Source organism: Pleurodeles waltl, chromosome 8, assembly GCF_031143425.1.
Source record: "Pleurodeles waltl isolate 20211129_DDA chromosome 8, aPleWal1.hap1.20221129, whole genome shotgun sequence".
In the NCBI taxonomy this organism is placed as follows: domain Eukaryota; kingdom Metazoa; phylum Chordata; class Amphibia; order Caudata; family Salamandridae; genus Pleurodeles; species Pleurodeles waltl.
In genome coordinates, this window is record NC_090447.1 from 181,121,038 (window position 1) to 181,137,609 (window position 16,572).

At 44.9% G+C, this 16,572-nt stretch overlaps 1 protein-coding gene across 1 annotated transcript in view; it reads right to left on the reverse strand.

The window, feature by feature from the left end:
* URB1 (URB1 ribosome biogenesis homolog) overlaps positions 1–16,572 on the reverse strand; it is a 683,114-nt gene that overhangs the window by 480,038 nt on the left and 186,504 nt on the right. Inside the window, exons 12-13 of the mRNA XM_069204026.1 lie at positions 14,346–14,463; positions 13,855–13,983 (exon numbers count right to left, since the gene is read on the reverse strand). Coding sequence (XP_069060127.1) covers positions 13,855–13,983; positions 14,346–14,463 — 247 coding nt within the window. The remainder of the gene's footprint in view (positions 1–13,854; positions 13,984–14,345; positions 14,464–16,572) is intronic.

Consider the following 16,572-nt stretch of genomic DNA (forward strand, 5'->3'; position numbering starts at 1 on the left):
AGAGGAAGATGCTAACTCTAACCACTCAGGGGAGGGAAGGCATCAGACCCCAAGTGAGGAAGAGGGGGAACGGTCCTCACTGGATACAGTCACTAGGGGCAGACCCAAAGCTAGTGGTAGGAAGAGGGTCCTTTCAGGAGGAGAGAACCCATCCATCAGGGAAAGAGAGCTGGAAGCCCAGCTAGCCTACATAGCTTTGGAAGCAGAGAAGCTGGCCCTAGAAAAAAAAAAGTGGGCATACAAAGAAAAAAGAGATGGAAGCAGCGATAAAGAAGCTGAGGTGTCCATGGGTGGGGGAGTTTGCCCCAGATTACCCAAGGGGGTGGTCCCTGCTTATGTAGAGGGGGATGACATAGATAAGTGGTTGGAGGCCTTTGAGAGGGCACTCCAAATGAGAAGGGTTAGGCCTCAATACTGGGGTTCCCTTTTGTGGGAGTTGGTCCCCAACTCAGGGAGGGATAGGCTTCTGACCTTAAGGGGGGAGGAGGCAGATTCATACCCTAGTATGAAAAGGTGCTTAGCCAAGAAGTTTGGTCTGACCCCAGAGCAATATAGAATGAAGTTCAGGGACACCCAGAAGGTCAGTACCCAGTCTTGGGTTGACTTTGTAGACACCTCACTAAAGGCACTGGAGGGCTGGATTATTGGCAACAAAGTAAATACTTATGAGGGGTTATACAATCTGATCATGAGAGAGCACATCTTGACCAATTGTATCCAAGAAAGGTTACGCCAGCATCTAGTGGACTCTAAGCTGACCAACCCTAGAGAGCTAGGGGAGGCAGCTGATGAGTGGTTGAGAACCAGGGTGGTTGTCAAGTCCCAGGGGGGAGACTCCAAGAAGGGGGGGACAGGTCCCCAAAAACCTAAGGAGGGAGGTGGTAAGCCCACCACAGAGACTCCCTCTGTACCCCAGAACCCTAAGAAGGAGGAGAGTAAATCCCACTCCCACTCTGACATGCAGAGACAGGGAGACCCAGGGTTAAAAAAGCTCTTGGACAGTAGGGCTTGCTTTGACTGTCAGCAGACAGGTCACTTCAGAGGAGATGCAGCCTGTCCAAAGAAGGTGGTTAGCACTGGGCTGTCCAGTGTAGCCATAGAGGAGGATTCCTCAGATGATGAAGTCCTCCTAGCATTGTGCTGGGAGACAGGACCAGATAGTAAGCTGGTGATCCCTGAGGGTGGGAGTAGGCACTTCCACCACATTCAAGTGAATGGGATCCCTACCACTGGCCTGAGAGACACCTGTGCCAGTCACACTGTAGTGAGTGACCGGTTAGTGACCCCAGACATGTATGTCCCAGGAAAGACAAAGAAAGTCAGGATAGCCACAGGGGAGGTCACCTCCAAACCTGTAGCCATAGTGCCCCTAGAGAGGGAGGGTATCCTTGACTGGATTAGGGTGGTAGTCAGTGCTGACCTTCCCCTAGATTGTATCCTGGGCAATGACCTCCCAGAGGTGAGTCTGGTCACAGATGGGGTGGTCGCCCAGGGCGCCCCCCCAACCCAAAGTCCTGGGGAGTCAGTCCCTACAGTTAGGAGACAGGGGTCCCCAAGAAAAGGAAAGAAGAAAAGGAAGGGTAGGCCACTCTTAAAGAGAGTTCCAGGGAGCCAAGGGCCTTCTGCCCCAGTAAGGGGGGAGCCCGGAGTTGGCACTGGTGAGGCCTCACCTGACCCTAAGGAAGTCCTGAGTAGTCAGGCAGCTGTCCAGATGCAGGGTGTTGCCCCTGCACTGACAGAAGGGAGAGTGGAAGGAGGGTGTCTGCCACAGGAGGTGGTAGCCCCCCACTCTAGACAGCAAGAGGGGTGCCAGGACCCCAAAGATGCCCCTAAAGCAGCTCAGCCACCTGTCAGTGGAGAGCTTAGGGTGTGGTTCTGGGTACTGACAGCTGTCAGTAGCCTCTGCTGGGTGCTAGCCTTCCTGGCAGCACTGTACTTGGCCTGGGAGGCAGACCCCAAGGCCAATAGCAAAGTAGGCCCCCTGACCCTGTTGGTCATGGTGGGGTTGCTCAAGTGTTGGGTGACCTCTTTGGGTAAGCTAGGTGTTGCCCTAGCAAAGTTAGGAGTAGGGGAGGTGGGCACCTCACTACCCAAGTTGGCAGAGAGAGAGGAGGAAGACCCCCCTAGAGGGAAGTTTCAATTTGAAATGGGTCCTTTCATTGTTGGGGTGGGTTCACTACCCAGAGGGAGAGACCCTGACAGGAGGATGTAAGGCAGAGTAGGCCCTGCAAAGGAACAGCCAGTTTTCTTCACTGTCTTCCTCGCCTAACAAGCCAGGAAGACTCTCCCAGGGTTGGGCTGAGTCTCCTGGGCGTGTGGGCTGGGGGGGGGTTGTGTGAGAAACTGGGGCTGATTGCAGAGGCCCCATAACTTTTTGCCCCCATTTTCCACTTTATGCTGGTGTTTTCCTGACTCTGATGGTGCCCTGGGTACTGCTAACCAGTCCCAGGGCCTGTGCTCTGTGTAAAATGGATATGCAAATTAGGCTAATTATAATTGGCTAAGTTAACCTACCTATAAGTCCCTAGTATATGGTAGGGCATGTAGGTTTAGGGGCCACAGCATAGGTGGTGCACACCTAGGTGCATTGCTGAGGTGCCCAGTGTCATTTTAAAAGCAAGCCTGCCTTGCTGGCTGCTTTTAAATTAAAGTTATATGCAAATTCGACTTTGGAATTAAAGGTACTTCCAAAGTCTTAAACTACCTTATTTTTACATATAAGTCACCCCTAAGGTGTGCCCTATGTGCCCCTAGGGCTGGGTGCCATGTAACTATAAGCAGGGACTTTATAAAAGTAGATTTATAAGCCCTGGTGAGGTAAAAACAGCCAAATTCGTTTTTCCCTCATTGAAGTAAATGGCCTTCATAGGCTAGAATGGGCAGACTTTATTTAAAATTTTAAAGTCTCCTTAAATGTTACATACCAAGAATTTGGTATCAAATTGATTGTTATAATAAATCCCACAACTTCCAGTTGTTGGATTTAATATAACTAGTGCAGGTAAAAAGTTTAGACTTTACCTAAAAAGTTGCCAATTTCAGCTCTGCATTGTTTTTGCTGCTGTGCTCTGATTGGCCAGCCTGCAGCAGCTTCTGCCAGGCTACTTTAATGAGGTGTGAAGTGGCCTGACTTCACACAAAGGAATGTGCTTGGGGGAGAGAATCTCCCCTCAGCAGATGGTGAGGCAGGAAGGGGGAGGGCTGCCAAACTGGTCTTCAAAGGCAGAGAAGGACATTTGCAGCACCCAGCAACACCCCCACATCCTGCAACCCCAGACAGCTAGGTGCCCCCTTGATTAGATTAGGAGAGGGCAGGAGAGGGGTGTGTTTATGATTTTTAGCCACACCAGTGGGTGGGCTCAGCCAGATCTCTCCTCCAAAAATCAGATTCATCCATTTTGGATTTTTAGAGACTGTTGCCTTCTGGGATGGATTTTTGCCACACTTCCCAGGAAGTGGTCATCACAGGGGGACGACCCTGTCCCTGATTGGAGAACCAGGGCCCCCCTGCTTTTCACCCAGGAGCAAGGATAAAACTGGCAGACCTGCACCCACGCCTGAGATCCCCTCCAGAATTCAACAAGAAAGGAACTAAAGAAGAAGAAGGACTGCCCTGCTGGACCCCTGGCCTGCACCTGGACCCTGCACTCAGAAGGACTGCACCAGCTGCACACTTGGGCTTCACCACAAGAAGGACTTTGCCTGGCTTCAACTGGTTCAAGGAGGGACTCCCTGTTTGCTACAGGTGAAAAATTGCTAACCAGAGTCCCCTGCACCAACTCCTGAAGAAAGCGACCAGCTGACCACTGTCCAGTGGCCAAAAAGGAGTTTGCGCCAGGTGCATTCTGGGAGTTGAAGTCCGCACCCCCAAGGACCATCACAGAACTTCTGGACCCTTGGGGTGAGCTGTGGACCCCAAAAGAACCTTAAAAGAACATCTGGGTGAAGCCCCAGAAGTTTGGAAAAGATTGGAGAATTTTTTAAAAAAAGCTCCATAAAGTGACCGACTCGACGCGGAAATTCTAGCCGGCTTGCCTCAACCGCGACCCGGCCTGACTTCGTGGTTCGTCCCGGTCAAGAAAAACATCCAAAAAAAAAACTAAGTCCGAACGTAAAAAGTTGACCGGGACCTTCCAGCCATCGTATCCGAGAAGGGCTCCACGGACGTCGGATCAAGATCCAGGTTTACCCCGGTCGAAGGATTTTCATCTCGAAAAAACGACTAAGTCCGAAGGTAGAAATCACCACCGAGGAAACCGACTTCGCGTATCCGGACAAGGGCTCCAGGAGGTCGGATCCAACTGGCAGGTTCGTCCCGGTGAAGAAAAACTTCAAAATAAAGACTAAGTCAGAAGGTAACTTTTTAACCGAGGCTTCCCGCGACCTGTATCCGAGCAGGGCTCCATCGCGGTCGGCCTGAAAGTTTGACTTTGTCCCGGTCCTGGTGCAACCAGATGACCCGATTGGCGCTTTTTTTGTTTCTAAGCGCTAGAAAATAATAATACTTTAAAAATTCATATCTCCGGTTCCCCTGAACCGATTTTAATCGTTTTTGTGTCATTTTAAAGATAAAAATATAAGCTATTGTTATAAATTGGTTTTGGATTTTTAAACTGTTTCCTGTGTTTTATTTAATTACTGTTTTGTGATATTTGAATGCTTTACACTTTGTCTCCTAAGTTAAGCCTTGACGCTCGATGCCAAGCTACCAAGGGTAGAGCTGGGATTAATTTACCGAGACCTAACTGTACTTTTGTGGAGGTTTGTGGCTTGTTGCTAGGTGTAGGTACCTACCTGCCCTACCAATAACCCATTTTCCAACACCGCGCATCAAGGATCTTTCCCCTCATCATCCCTGGGCGTCAAAATATCCTGCATTGCAGTGAGGAACCAAGACTGTGCGCTGAAAAATTACGCAAACCCCTTGCAGCATGGAAAGAAACGACGCATCGTATGTGCCCAGTCAGACAAATCAACGCGCCACCTTATTTTTCCACGCATATCCTCCTCTGCGTTCTCCGTGCATCGTTATTTTTGATGCATACCTGGTACTGTGAGTAACATAGAGACAACTGTTTATTTCCAAGGATTAAGACTCTTTTAAACATTCTAAAAGTGATATTTCAACTTGTGGTTATTGGATCTTTGCAGTTTTGGCTTTATTCTATTCAGACAAATATTATCTATGTTTCTAAACCTGTCTGGTGTATTTTTGTGGTGCTTTCACTGTGTTACTGTATGATTTTTTGCACAAGTACTTTACACATTGCCTTTTAAATTAAGCCGGACTGCTCAGTACCAAGCTACCAGAAGGTGGGCACAGGATAATTTGGATTGTGTGTGACTTACTGTGACTAGGATTGTGGTTCCTTCTTGGACAAGGGTGTATACCTCTGCCAATTAGAGACCCCATTTCTAACAGACATGTGTTGCTCAAGCCTTCAGCATCCCTATGACTCAGACTGGGTGTGGCTAGATGCAGCAGGTATTCATACCCCCACCCGGCCTGAGTAAATTGCCTGCTATAGAGGTCACCAGCTGCAGAGAAGGAGTCTCTGCTTCTCCACAATTGATCTTCGTGTTCAGTCCTGTTCCCTGGATGCCGCTTCTGGGGAGTTGGAGAGATCGAAAGAATTTACTACTAAAGAGGCGGTAACGCAATGCGTGTGCTCGGAAAGTATTTCTTTGTGAAAACGTGACACTTGCCGACTCGATATTTCAAAGTCGGATGTTTCAGAGCGCGATGCGTCTAAGAAGGCACATCATTGGTGTTTACGGTCACTGGGATGCTGGACGCTAATCACGTCATAAAGATTATCGTAGTTGCTTGCTATATCTTGCAGATAAGAATTTCTTTTGGGCAATTATCATAAAAACAATGGATTGTGAATATGTTTGTTATCGCTAAGATTAATAGGACATGTGCATAATTGGTGCTCGTGATACGGAACATTCTGTGAATTGCCTGAAGGTTTCATTGCTAAGCTCAACTTACGCTGTTATGTAACAGTGATAAAACCAACCTCTTGTGTTATTGATATTAACCCTATGTTCCCAGAGTGGTGCAACCATTGCCCTGTGATCTTTTGGTATTAACCCTATGTTTCCAGAGTGATGCAAGCTTTGCACTGTAATCTTTTGATATTAACCCTATGTTTTCAGTGTGATCAAACAACACCGAATGTGAGTTCCTTGGAATTTTAAGTACAGTGCATAAATTTACCCATGAATGTATGCAAGCCTAATTACCTGGGAACTTGTTGTCATTATTTGTTACCTATTTAAATGTCTATGGAGTCGAGTGAGTCAGCCTCTTAGGAAATGTCAGCAAGGTCAAACAAGATATCCACAGAACTTGAAGTACATTTATGCAGGTATTGATTAAGATGACGTGGGATCAATCTGGGGTGACAGTGGGAGTAGACATGGATATTATAGGAGGTTCAAGGTTCTTATTTAATTACAGGTAATCCACTTCGTTTCCCGAAAGTTCCCAGACAAAGGGAGAGCCATCTAAAGCGTGAAAGGGGAACCTAACAGGTACACCTACCTTGCACATAGTAGTCAGAGACTAGTATGTACATGGTTATAAGTTATGAGCTGTTTGGCTGATATGTAACTTATCATAGGAAATTGTGGCTCTTCCAGGACCATCACCATTCATGCGGATCCGGACCTGTGGCTCCAGTCTCTCTCTCTTTTATCCATCCCCTCTCCACCAGGAAGTTCCAATGCCGATCATGTACATTTAAGTGGAAGGCATGTAACGTCTAGGAGGAATTGGGAATTAGCAACTTGGTCAACAATGTGGCTCCATGGAACAAACAGGTTAGTGCTTGACATCCACACAGTCTCAGAAAACATGGGGTCAGAGTCCATGGACTTATACTCAAGAGTGTCTTTGATGAAAAGGTGACTTAAAAGGAAGCCTCAGAAATGTAAAACTATCCCTTTCAACCCAGCCCTGCCTCCATAGGCTCAGTAGAGGGTAAATCAGCCCATTGTGTGAGGGCAGGCCGCAACCTACTGACATGCAAGTGTGAACTACCTCTCCCTCTCCCAGCCCAGGAAGACTATCACTATGCAGATGAATGCAGATGTATCCCCTGACAAACCAAGCCCTTTCTGTGTTGTGGCTGTTTAGAGAGTATGCACAAAGTGTGGCTGTCACACAGGCCCAGGTGTGGATGAGAGAGGCTGCAAAGCAGACAGTAATAAGCACAGAGAAATGCCCACTTTCTAAAAGTGGCATTTCTAAAACAGTAATGTAAAATCCAACTACACCAGTGAGAAGGATTCATCATTACCATTCCAAACATACCAACATGACAAAGCTACTCCTTTCTGATCAGGAACTACCACTTAAAATGGCATACAGGAGTTCCCAATGCTAACCTTTGACAGCAGCAGGTATTAAAGTAGTAAACAGGCTGTTTGTCACTACAAGGACCTGCAAAATATAAAGGTACATGTCCTACCTTTTCCTTACAAAGCTCCATGCCCATAGGGCTATCTAGGGCCTACTTTAGGGGTGTAATAAAAGAGGAGTTTAAGGCTTGGCAAGTAGTTTTAAATGCCAAGGCCAAGTGGCAGTAAACTGCACACACAGGCCCCCTGCAGTGGCAGGCCTGAGACAGGACTGAAAGGCTACTTCTGTGGGTGGCACAATCAGTGCTGCAGGCCCACTAGAAGCATTTAATTTACAGGCCCTGGATATATTGTATACCACTTTACAATGGACTTACAAGTAAATCGAATATGTCCAACAGGTGCAAACCAATTATACCATGTTTAGAGGAGAGAGCACATGCACCTTAGCACTGATTAGTAGTGGTAAAGTGCCCAGAGCCCTAAAGACAACAAAAACAGGCAGAGGAAGGCAAAACATTTGGGGATAACCCTGCAAAAAAGTCCAGGTCCAATAATCATAAAAATTGAAGACAATGGATCAATACAATGACAATCTCTCTGTCAGGTATGTTGTGAATGATCTGCTGATGGGAATACGGACGCTGCACAAGGCCTACACGGTGACAATACTGGTATTACTGATAAGAGAGTAATCTCTACGAAGTTGGCAAACTTACATGGCACAGGGGGCTCTTTCTTGCTTTTCACCATTTAACAAAAAGAGCGTTAGTTACCCGTGGAGGACTCAATGGAAAAAAGGTAAGCCCTGATCTGTGCAGAGGCTTTGCCCCTTTTACCCCAGAAGGGAAACTATCCACATACTTGAGCTTTTAAGCCTTTTGATGTAGATGTACTTCTGACAAATTCCTTTACAGAGGAAACATCACTGGTGGCAAAAACAAGCTCCTTTGTTTATAGCCCTATGGTATATCCCTGGGAGGCAAGCACTAAAATAAGTATTAATAAACTGAAAGAATTGCCAAAAGAGGATGGCCTTCTCAGTTTTAGACACCACAAGACTAAATGCCGTCGTCCCGTTGGAATTGTGCCTATTTTCTGATCTTTTTTTCTTCAGAAATAATGCTAAAAATATGGGAGTCTTTAGCTTGCCTACAAATGTATCATTGTTTTGGTGTCAACAGGGTGTAGGAAAGTGCCTCTTTTTGACATGGTACATGATGTGATTTCAACTGAAAGAGTACTGGTTCCTGCTAACCAGGTCCTCTGTGCCAGAGCTCTTTCCCAAAACTGCACAGTTGTTTCCTCAGTTGGCAAATCTTTTAGCACCCTCTGTAAGTCCCTAGTAAATGGTACCCATGGTACCTAGGGTCAGGGGTACTAAGGAGGGTCACTAAGGGCTGCAGCATGAATTGTGCCACCCTAAGGGACTAGTCACCAAGCACATGACAGACTCCCCTTGCAGGATGAGTGCCTTGGGGCAGACAAAAGTGAAGACATGACAAGGCATACATCATGTGTGTCGTATCCCCTAACACTGCATGCAATATAAGTAAGTCACCCCTCTAGCAGGCTTTACAGTCCTATGGCAGGGTGCATTATATTACATGTGAGGACATATCTGCATGAGCAGATATGCCTCTGCTATGTCTTTATCAATTCTCAGACATAGTAAGTGACCAGGGAAGCGATTTTTTATGCATGTGCTGGACACTGGTCGACATGAGTTCCCCAACTACATGATGGCTTCACTAAACATAAGGATGTTTGGTAAACAACATCTTATACTGGTGAACCCACACTGATGCCAGTGTTGGATTTACCAATACATGCACCCAGATGGTACTTTAGAGGTGCCCCCTGGGAACCTACCATCCTCTAGTGTGCTCAGAGACTGGTTTCTACCAGCCTGCCACCTGACACACCGTTCTGGACCCCTAGAGTGAGAGCCTTCTGTTCTCAGGAGGAACAGAACAAAATCCTGCCCAGAAAGAGGATGTAACATCCTCTCCCACAGGATGACCTGCTGATTAGCCTTCTTAAGGTGGCAAGCATCAACGGGCTACCACCTTTGATAGGCAAATCTGGCTCCCCCCACAGTAGAGGACCTCCCTCATCCCCCCACCCAACCCACGCTCCCCTCACCCCCAACACACACCCAAGCCCATTTGGCACCTGGACAGGTGGGAAAATTGGTTAGTCAGGTAGGGGTGCCACCTCGAGGCTAGGACCACCCATAAGGTGGGCTACTGTGAGGTGGACATGATGTTTCAGAGATAGCCATATTTGAGATGGCATACCTAGGAATTCTGGGAGAGGGGTATGGCCACTTCTCACAGGAAGTGATCATATAGGGGGCGTAGTGACCCCAAGGGCCAATAGCCCATTGGCTACTACCCTACACACCCCTAAATTCAGGGAAATCCCTGGCAACAGAGAAACAGATCCTGATGATCCAAGAAGACCAAGGACAAAGAAGAGCTGTGAAAGAACAATGGAAGAGAAGCAGCTGACCTGGTACCAACCCGTGGCCTGTCTGCATCCCTCAATAAAATCTGCACCAAAGTAGACTCATCCTGCAGCTGTGACTCAAGAAACCTGAGAGGACTGCCTGCCTTTAAAAAAGACTCAAGACCTCCCTTTAACAGCGGACCTGTTCTCCAACAAACTCCAAAGAAGGGACTCTCAAACCGTCAGGACATGATACCTAAAGTCACCACTGCATCCGACCCGAGCTGAAGTGGACCACCGTTGCCAACAAGGCTCCCAAGCCCTCCAGAATCTGAGTCCATCGTGGTTTCACCCCTCCTGGACCACCTGACGACGCCTGCAGCCTCTGCACCGCAGCCCACCTCTACCGCAACTGCTCTGGTCAAGAAATCCTGACACCTAAGGACACCTCTGCACCAGCCACTCCTGAGCCGTCGAGAAGAGGACCAAAGGTGCCTACCTGTGCCTGAGCATTGTGAGGCCTGAGCCTCGCTGTTGGGTCAGCCTGACTGGCCTCTTGGCCAGAGTGCAGCCTCTTTCCACAGTAACCAATCTCCAAAGGAATGCTTTGGCCACCCGACACTGTTTTGCACTCTGCACCTGTACCGCTGAGGGTGTACTGTGGGTTATCCCTTGGAACTTGCCCACTACTCACCTTAAACCCAGGAGATTGGTTTTGTAAGACGCTGTACTCTTCTTGTTTGCAGAACTTATTTTTCCTCCCATAGGATAACATTACAGAACTCAGCAATTACAGAGTCCACATTTTAAAGTGAAAAGAATTCCTATTTAAAAACGTACTTAGCTGAGCGATTTAACTCTGATGTCTAAACATATCAAGATACTTGTTATTTTTATAAATTGGTGTGGATCTCCTTCTTGAGTCATGTGTCTCATTTACTGACTATTGTGTGTATTTTCAGATGGCTTGCACTCCCCTGTGTTATGCCTAAGGCTGCTCGACCACACTACCCACAAGGAGAGCACTTTGGGGTTGCATAGCAAGCCCTGTCCACTCACTGGGGAATCCCTGGACCCGATACACAGTATTCAAATACCACATAATGGGCCAACTTCCTACACAGGTTTTTGAGCACTACTTTGCAGCCTGAGTCAGAAAATCCTAGCAGAATGTAAATACTCTCAATAAAAACGTAAAATCAAAATAATGCAATGTTTTATAGGGCTTAAAGAGCTTCTTTTTGGCTTTAGCAAGAGGCTCACACATTTTTACAATTGTTTAGCTTGAGTAAAAGCAGAATGTGATTTAAGGTGAGAGGTTGAAGTTTACATTAAGAAGCATGTTACTTTTTATTCTTGAATGGGGTGACATTTTTAAAGAGAACTGCTAAAAAAAAGAAGACATCCCTGTGTGCATTTATCATACCAGCTCGATAATGTGCAATTGCTGGTTTGCGATCAGGTCAAAAAAGCACTCTTACGTAGGAGGGGAGAGAAGCTCTTTGTATTTTAAGAAAAGGAGTCATCAAGAACAACTCTATGCTGTGGTCCTCTGAGATTAAGTCTACTAGTATAAATGAACAGTCATCAACTCCCATATAGGCCTCAATAAACGTTGGCAGTAATGACTAGGCCATGAGTAAATTTCGACAAAAAGTAGAGAATTAGTATAGCAGGCAGACGTTTTTGCGTTTTCTCTGACATCTATCTTACCAATATCACCCTCATCCATGGGTTATCTGTATATGGGACTTATGTAAGGAATTGTGTGTAAACAGATCAGTCCGAATTGGCATGTAATTGTAGTGTTTATTATATTTAAATATAAATATCCTAGTCTAAACATGCCTAATCCCATAATTTAGGGACTTTTTAAGGTTTTTCCTAAGGCCTTAGGAAGCAGATGAATACAAGGATACGTTGTAATGTAAAGAAAATGTACAATCGTCTTGCAAATGTAAAATGTGTCTCTCTGAACATTTTTATTGGGTTTCTGTATTTTTGTTAGGGATATGAAAATAAAATTTGCAGTCATTATTGAAACAGATGTGTTTTACCATGAGACTAAAAAAGTGTCAATGGAGATAGTTCAAAAAAGAAAATTTGTATTTTTTTGCCCTACTCGACCACCTCTGCTCTTGGTCAAGGTTCTTCCTTTTTTGGTTACCTTTACCATACATAACATGACATGCTGAAAAAAAAATTTGCGTGAACATGTGAGGATAACATTTTGAAATGTCATCCACAGTAATTAAAGGCAAATGCTAATTTTAATACCTGCGCTGAATCAAAGATATTTTTATGTACATATTAAATAGTGATTTGTTAGCAGTTTTCTACTTGTGGGATTCACTGGGTCTCCAATGATGTTGGATACTTAGCTGGGGAAGTTAGTTCAATGACAGAGCAACGCCTGTAAGTTCTGTTTTTTTTGCAATATGAGGATAACAAGGATATCGGTGACAGCTGGCCTTCCTAAGTGACCAAGTGACATTTTCTACCCAACCCGAGACAATGTTTATAATGAGTACATCCTTCCCTCCAGATCGCGGAATGGCTCATATCCAAAAGTATAAGAAATTGCAGTCCCTTCTGGGCCTTGGAAAAAGAGATGGATTACCTAAGAGAGCAGCCCTGAAGAAACAGGATTCGAAGGAAGGAAGAGGATCAATTAAAATACCTAAATTTCAGGGCATTTAGTGACAACAACGCAGCCTCAATATGTAAGTCAGCCTGAAGTAGAATTTCAATTGCACATTGTTCCAACATTTTTATGTCTATTCAAGTGGATACTGTCAAGACATCCTGTGTAAGAGGAAGAAAGCTTGTTGGGTCTCTGTTAGAGCATTGAGGATCTTAATCATCTTAATTAGGTCTTTAAAATATTGGCCTAAACATTAATGGGGTAAACGAAAGTTTGTCAAAGCTTACTGCTCCTAGACATGAGCCACAGAACAGCCTATTTTCAGGACTAAGAAACTCCCTCCCTTGTGGTTTATTTCAGCCCTCTTCCTCGATGTACCCTAAGGGTTTTCAGTGCATAGCGTTGAAGTTTAAGAGCTTTCAGAGCATATTGAGCACATGTATTAATAAGGCCTTGTTGGCTATTTAAACGAGGACAGAAAAGATGCTAGTGTGTTAGAGGGACGGCCCAGCATCCATGACAAAGTGTACAACTCCTTCTCTTTGCAACTGTTTTCTCATACTGCCGGTCCTTTATGTTGGTGCTTAATGATGGGAAACACGTTTTGAAGCCTTAGAATGACAATACTTAGTAAACAGGAGCATAATGTTTAACCATATGACTTGCAGACTGCACAGATGCCAGTAGCAAGCACACGGACACACTGAGCCACCTTGACTGCAAATTACACTTGCCAATATTCTCTTACTCTGGTTCCTCGGCACACTAGATGGAAGCAGGAACGTGGCTTCAGGCTGTATGTTTTCACTATGTTGGCCCATTTCTAAATAACTTCTACTAATTACACATAGTGTTAATGACATTCACCTACGACTAATATTACTTCTGGGTACTTGAAAAGGTTCTAGTTTTTAATCTGAAGGTGACTACATGCATACAATTATGAGACATTGCACCGAAAGTGTTCCCATAATATAATTCTGTCTCCAATAGCCACTCCTCGAGGATGTGTTTTTTTGTTGTTGTAAGGGTGAGTGTTGGTTTAATTAGAGCTTTCCACTAAGACAATACACCTCTTAGTGCCAATCGTAACTTCATAGCCAGACTTCATACTACATATATACCATTCTTTCGCTTGTCTTGTAACGTGGACCTCTGAAAGAGGAGTGGCCACACAATGGAGCACTGAGTGGTCACACAATGGAGCACTGAGTGGCCACACAATGGAGCGCTTGTTGCGGACACCCAGGTCATCAGGTCAGCCGGTCTTTATTTTCGCTTGCAAGGGGAAACAAAAACAATAGCCAGCAAAATATATACGAGGCTGTGTGAATAAAATAATTGCAAGTAACAGAGTACAAGATTCAGAAAGAAATCAGATGACTAAATACCTTTCAGAAGTTTGCTAAAATCAAAGGTGCTCTGTGCTACTAGGTGAGGAACAACTTTCTGATAAAGACATATAGTGTGAAGAATACTGGCTTTCAGGAGGACGGTCTCTGCATCACCACTGGAGAAACCTAAAAAGAAAATATAATGGTGAAGTTAATACAAATGAAACAAAGGTACGGACCACCATGGTCAGGTCGCTATTTTAACCAAAAAAATATGTATCGCATATTGCGCAAGGTACATTTCACAGCCACAACATAGATGGCACAGTGACACACAGCTGCCTCATGGTGAGCATGGCGTGGAACTCGGACGCGCGAAGCCAGGCGGCCCTGTGTCTAGCGCTGGGAAAGCTAAGAACACGTAAGTGTTTGTGGAAAGAAGATAAACGTATCCACAATCCCAGTTACTTCAAATAAGGCAAACTCCAGGGAAGAGAGAGCTGCTGTTGACGGAGCGTCCAGCAGCCCCTGCTTCGCGGGCCCCTCACCTGGCTCCTCCACTGGGGCAGCGGCTTTCTTGTCTTTCCTTTCGTCGCCTTGATCCAGTTTTGATTCTTTCAAAAGTGAATTCCAAGTGGACACGATGCTGTTCAGGTCTGGTAAAAGCTGAAAGCAGTAAAAGGGCAGGAGCAAAATCAGTGTCACACCCTTGTTCTCACTCAAGAGCAAAGCGAACAGGCAGGGTTGAAAAACAGGGGCGTACAGTATCTGTTTGTAATTACACATTTAAATGCATCAACTTCAAGGTTTGCCTTTATAATTTCATTTTTTTGAATTATTTAAACACCGTAGGTTCAATTAAGTAGTATTTATTCTAAAATGAAATTTCACAAATATGTGCTGGATATTTTCACATTAAAATCTTTTTTTTTTTTTTTTGCAAAATGCCTTAATTTGGACACTAATAAACAGAATGATAAACATTCTTTCGTTACTTAAAAGGCAATGCACGTATGCCCCCTCATCTCTAAAAGAAAGTAACATTTCTTCCCACTGTCCCTATGAGCAGAACAGCACAAGCAGCATCAGAAGATCAGCTAGCCTTCAACACACTTGCACATGAATGGCTGGCTTTACATTTTTCAACAAGAAGTGGTTGTATTTGCTGTTCACAACAATTTATTATTGGAACACTTAGGAGAAAACACGATGTAATACTTTAATTCGAAAAGCAGAGGTAATACTCAAAACAGCAGCTTGTTGCAGCTGTAGTGCTACCGTCAAACTAACTAGTAAAACCCTGTAGCAGACTCAAAGTCACTAACATACAAGACGACCACTGGCAAAGTCAATAGGTCTGGCTTTAATGTGCTAGCAAAAGCAAATACAGGTGTGTATACATGTTTGTTGTTTGTATTAAAGCCAGACCTATTAGCTCTGTAAATAGTTTGGAAGAAAAATAGCATGAAAGTATGGCTTTCTGTTTAGAACTAATTTAGGAGGTAACTAACTGAATGTGGCAACGCTGGCCTGATTGAGATCTTGGCGGAGGGGAACAATCGTTCAGAAACGTGACGGATATCCCGTTCACTGAATTACGATCCTGTTATATCCTATAGGGATCTTAATACGGCGGACGCTATATCCGTCACGTCTCTGACAGAGTATTCCCTCCGCCAAGATCCAAGTCAGGCCCTGAGTGCACTTTTCAGCTGTATTCCAAGGGGAGCACTTTCTAGAAAGCTGATCGATAGACCAGCCAACGGCATGAGGTGAGAAAAAGATACTCCCCTGGGTGGCGCCAAAGTCCAATTTATGTGTATTTTAAAACACTGATAAAAACAACAACTGCCTGTCAAGCCAGACCTAATGACTGGTGTCCAAAAATATAACTAAAGGGAGAGGACAACTGGAGCGTCTTTTCAAACCACAAAACACTTACTCGCCAGTAAATATTCATCTAGACTTAGTTGGAGTACGCGATGGGCCAAATCCAATGTTTTCAAAAACTCTAAGTAACCTAGGTCTGATTGGTTCCAAAATTACCAATACCTTTCATTTTCCTCCCTAACACTTCTACGTGCATAAAACTTTACAACAGTAAGCTGCCAATTTATCCAGTTAAACAAGAGCTCTCTTCATATTTACTTGCACGCTTTGGGGGGTTTCTTTTCGATAAAAGCTTCATACAAAACATCCTAAAACCTCTCACTGAGGTACCAGCGCTGTATTCACAGCCAGAGATACGGACTTGTAAGTATATCAGTTTAATTGTATCCACTTTGCCCTACTTGCCTTACCAGGTGAGGTGATTGGCGATTTCACATTTAATGGCCTTAATGATGTGGATTAATAATTAATAGCCAGAGGAACAGCTCACAGGCTAGGAGTGTGGGAGATCAATAATTAAGCATAAGCCAGTTAAATGGGAAGCAGACGTTGTCCACAACAGTGTCCCTTTCAGCTGTGAAGACACACCCACGACAAACCCAGTAGGTGCCTTTGATGAGGACTTAGACAAAATCTACACAAATGTAAACCTAACCTTTCCTTTAAATCACGTGGTTGCTCCTTAAAGTGGCCATCCAAAGGAGTCCTGTGTCTCTAACATTACCAACAATATGTACACTGCAGGGATGCTATGTTTGGAGAGGTATGCTCGAGTCTGGAACTACACAATGACATCACTGTCCCGATCAATTATTTACCTTGCTTTTATACACCTTTCAAAAACACATTATTTATTGATTCCCCAAGTCAAAGTCCTAACCTAAA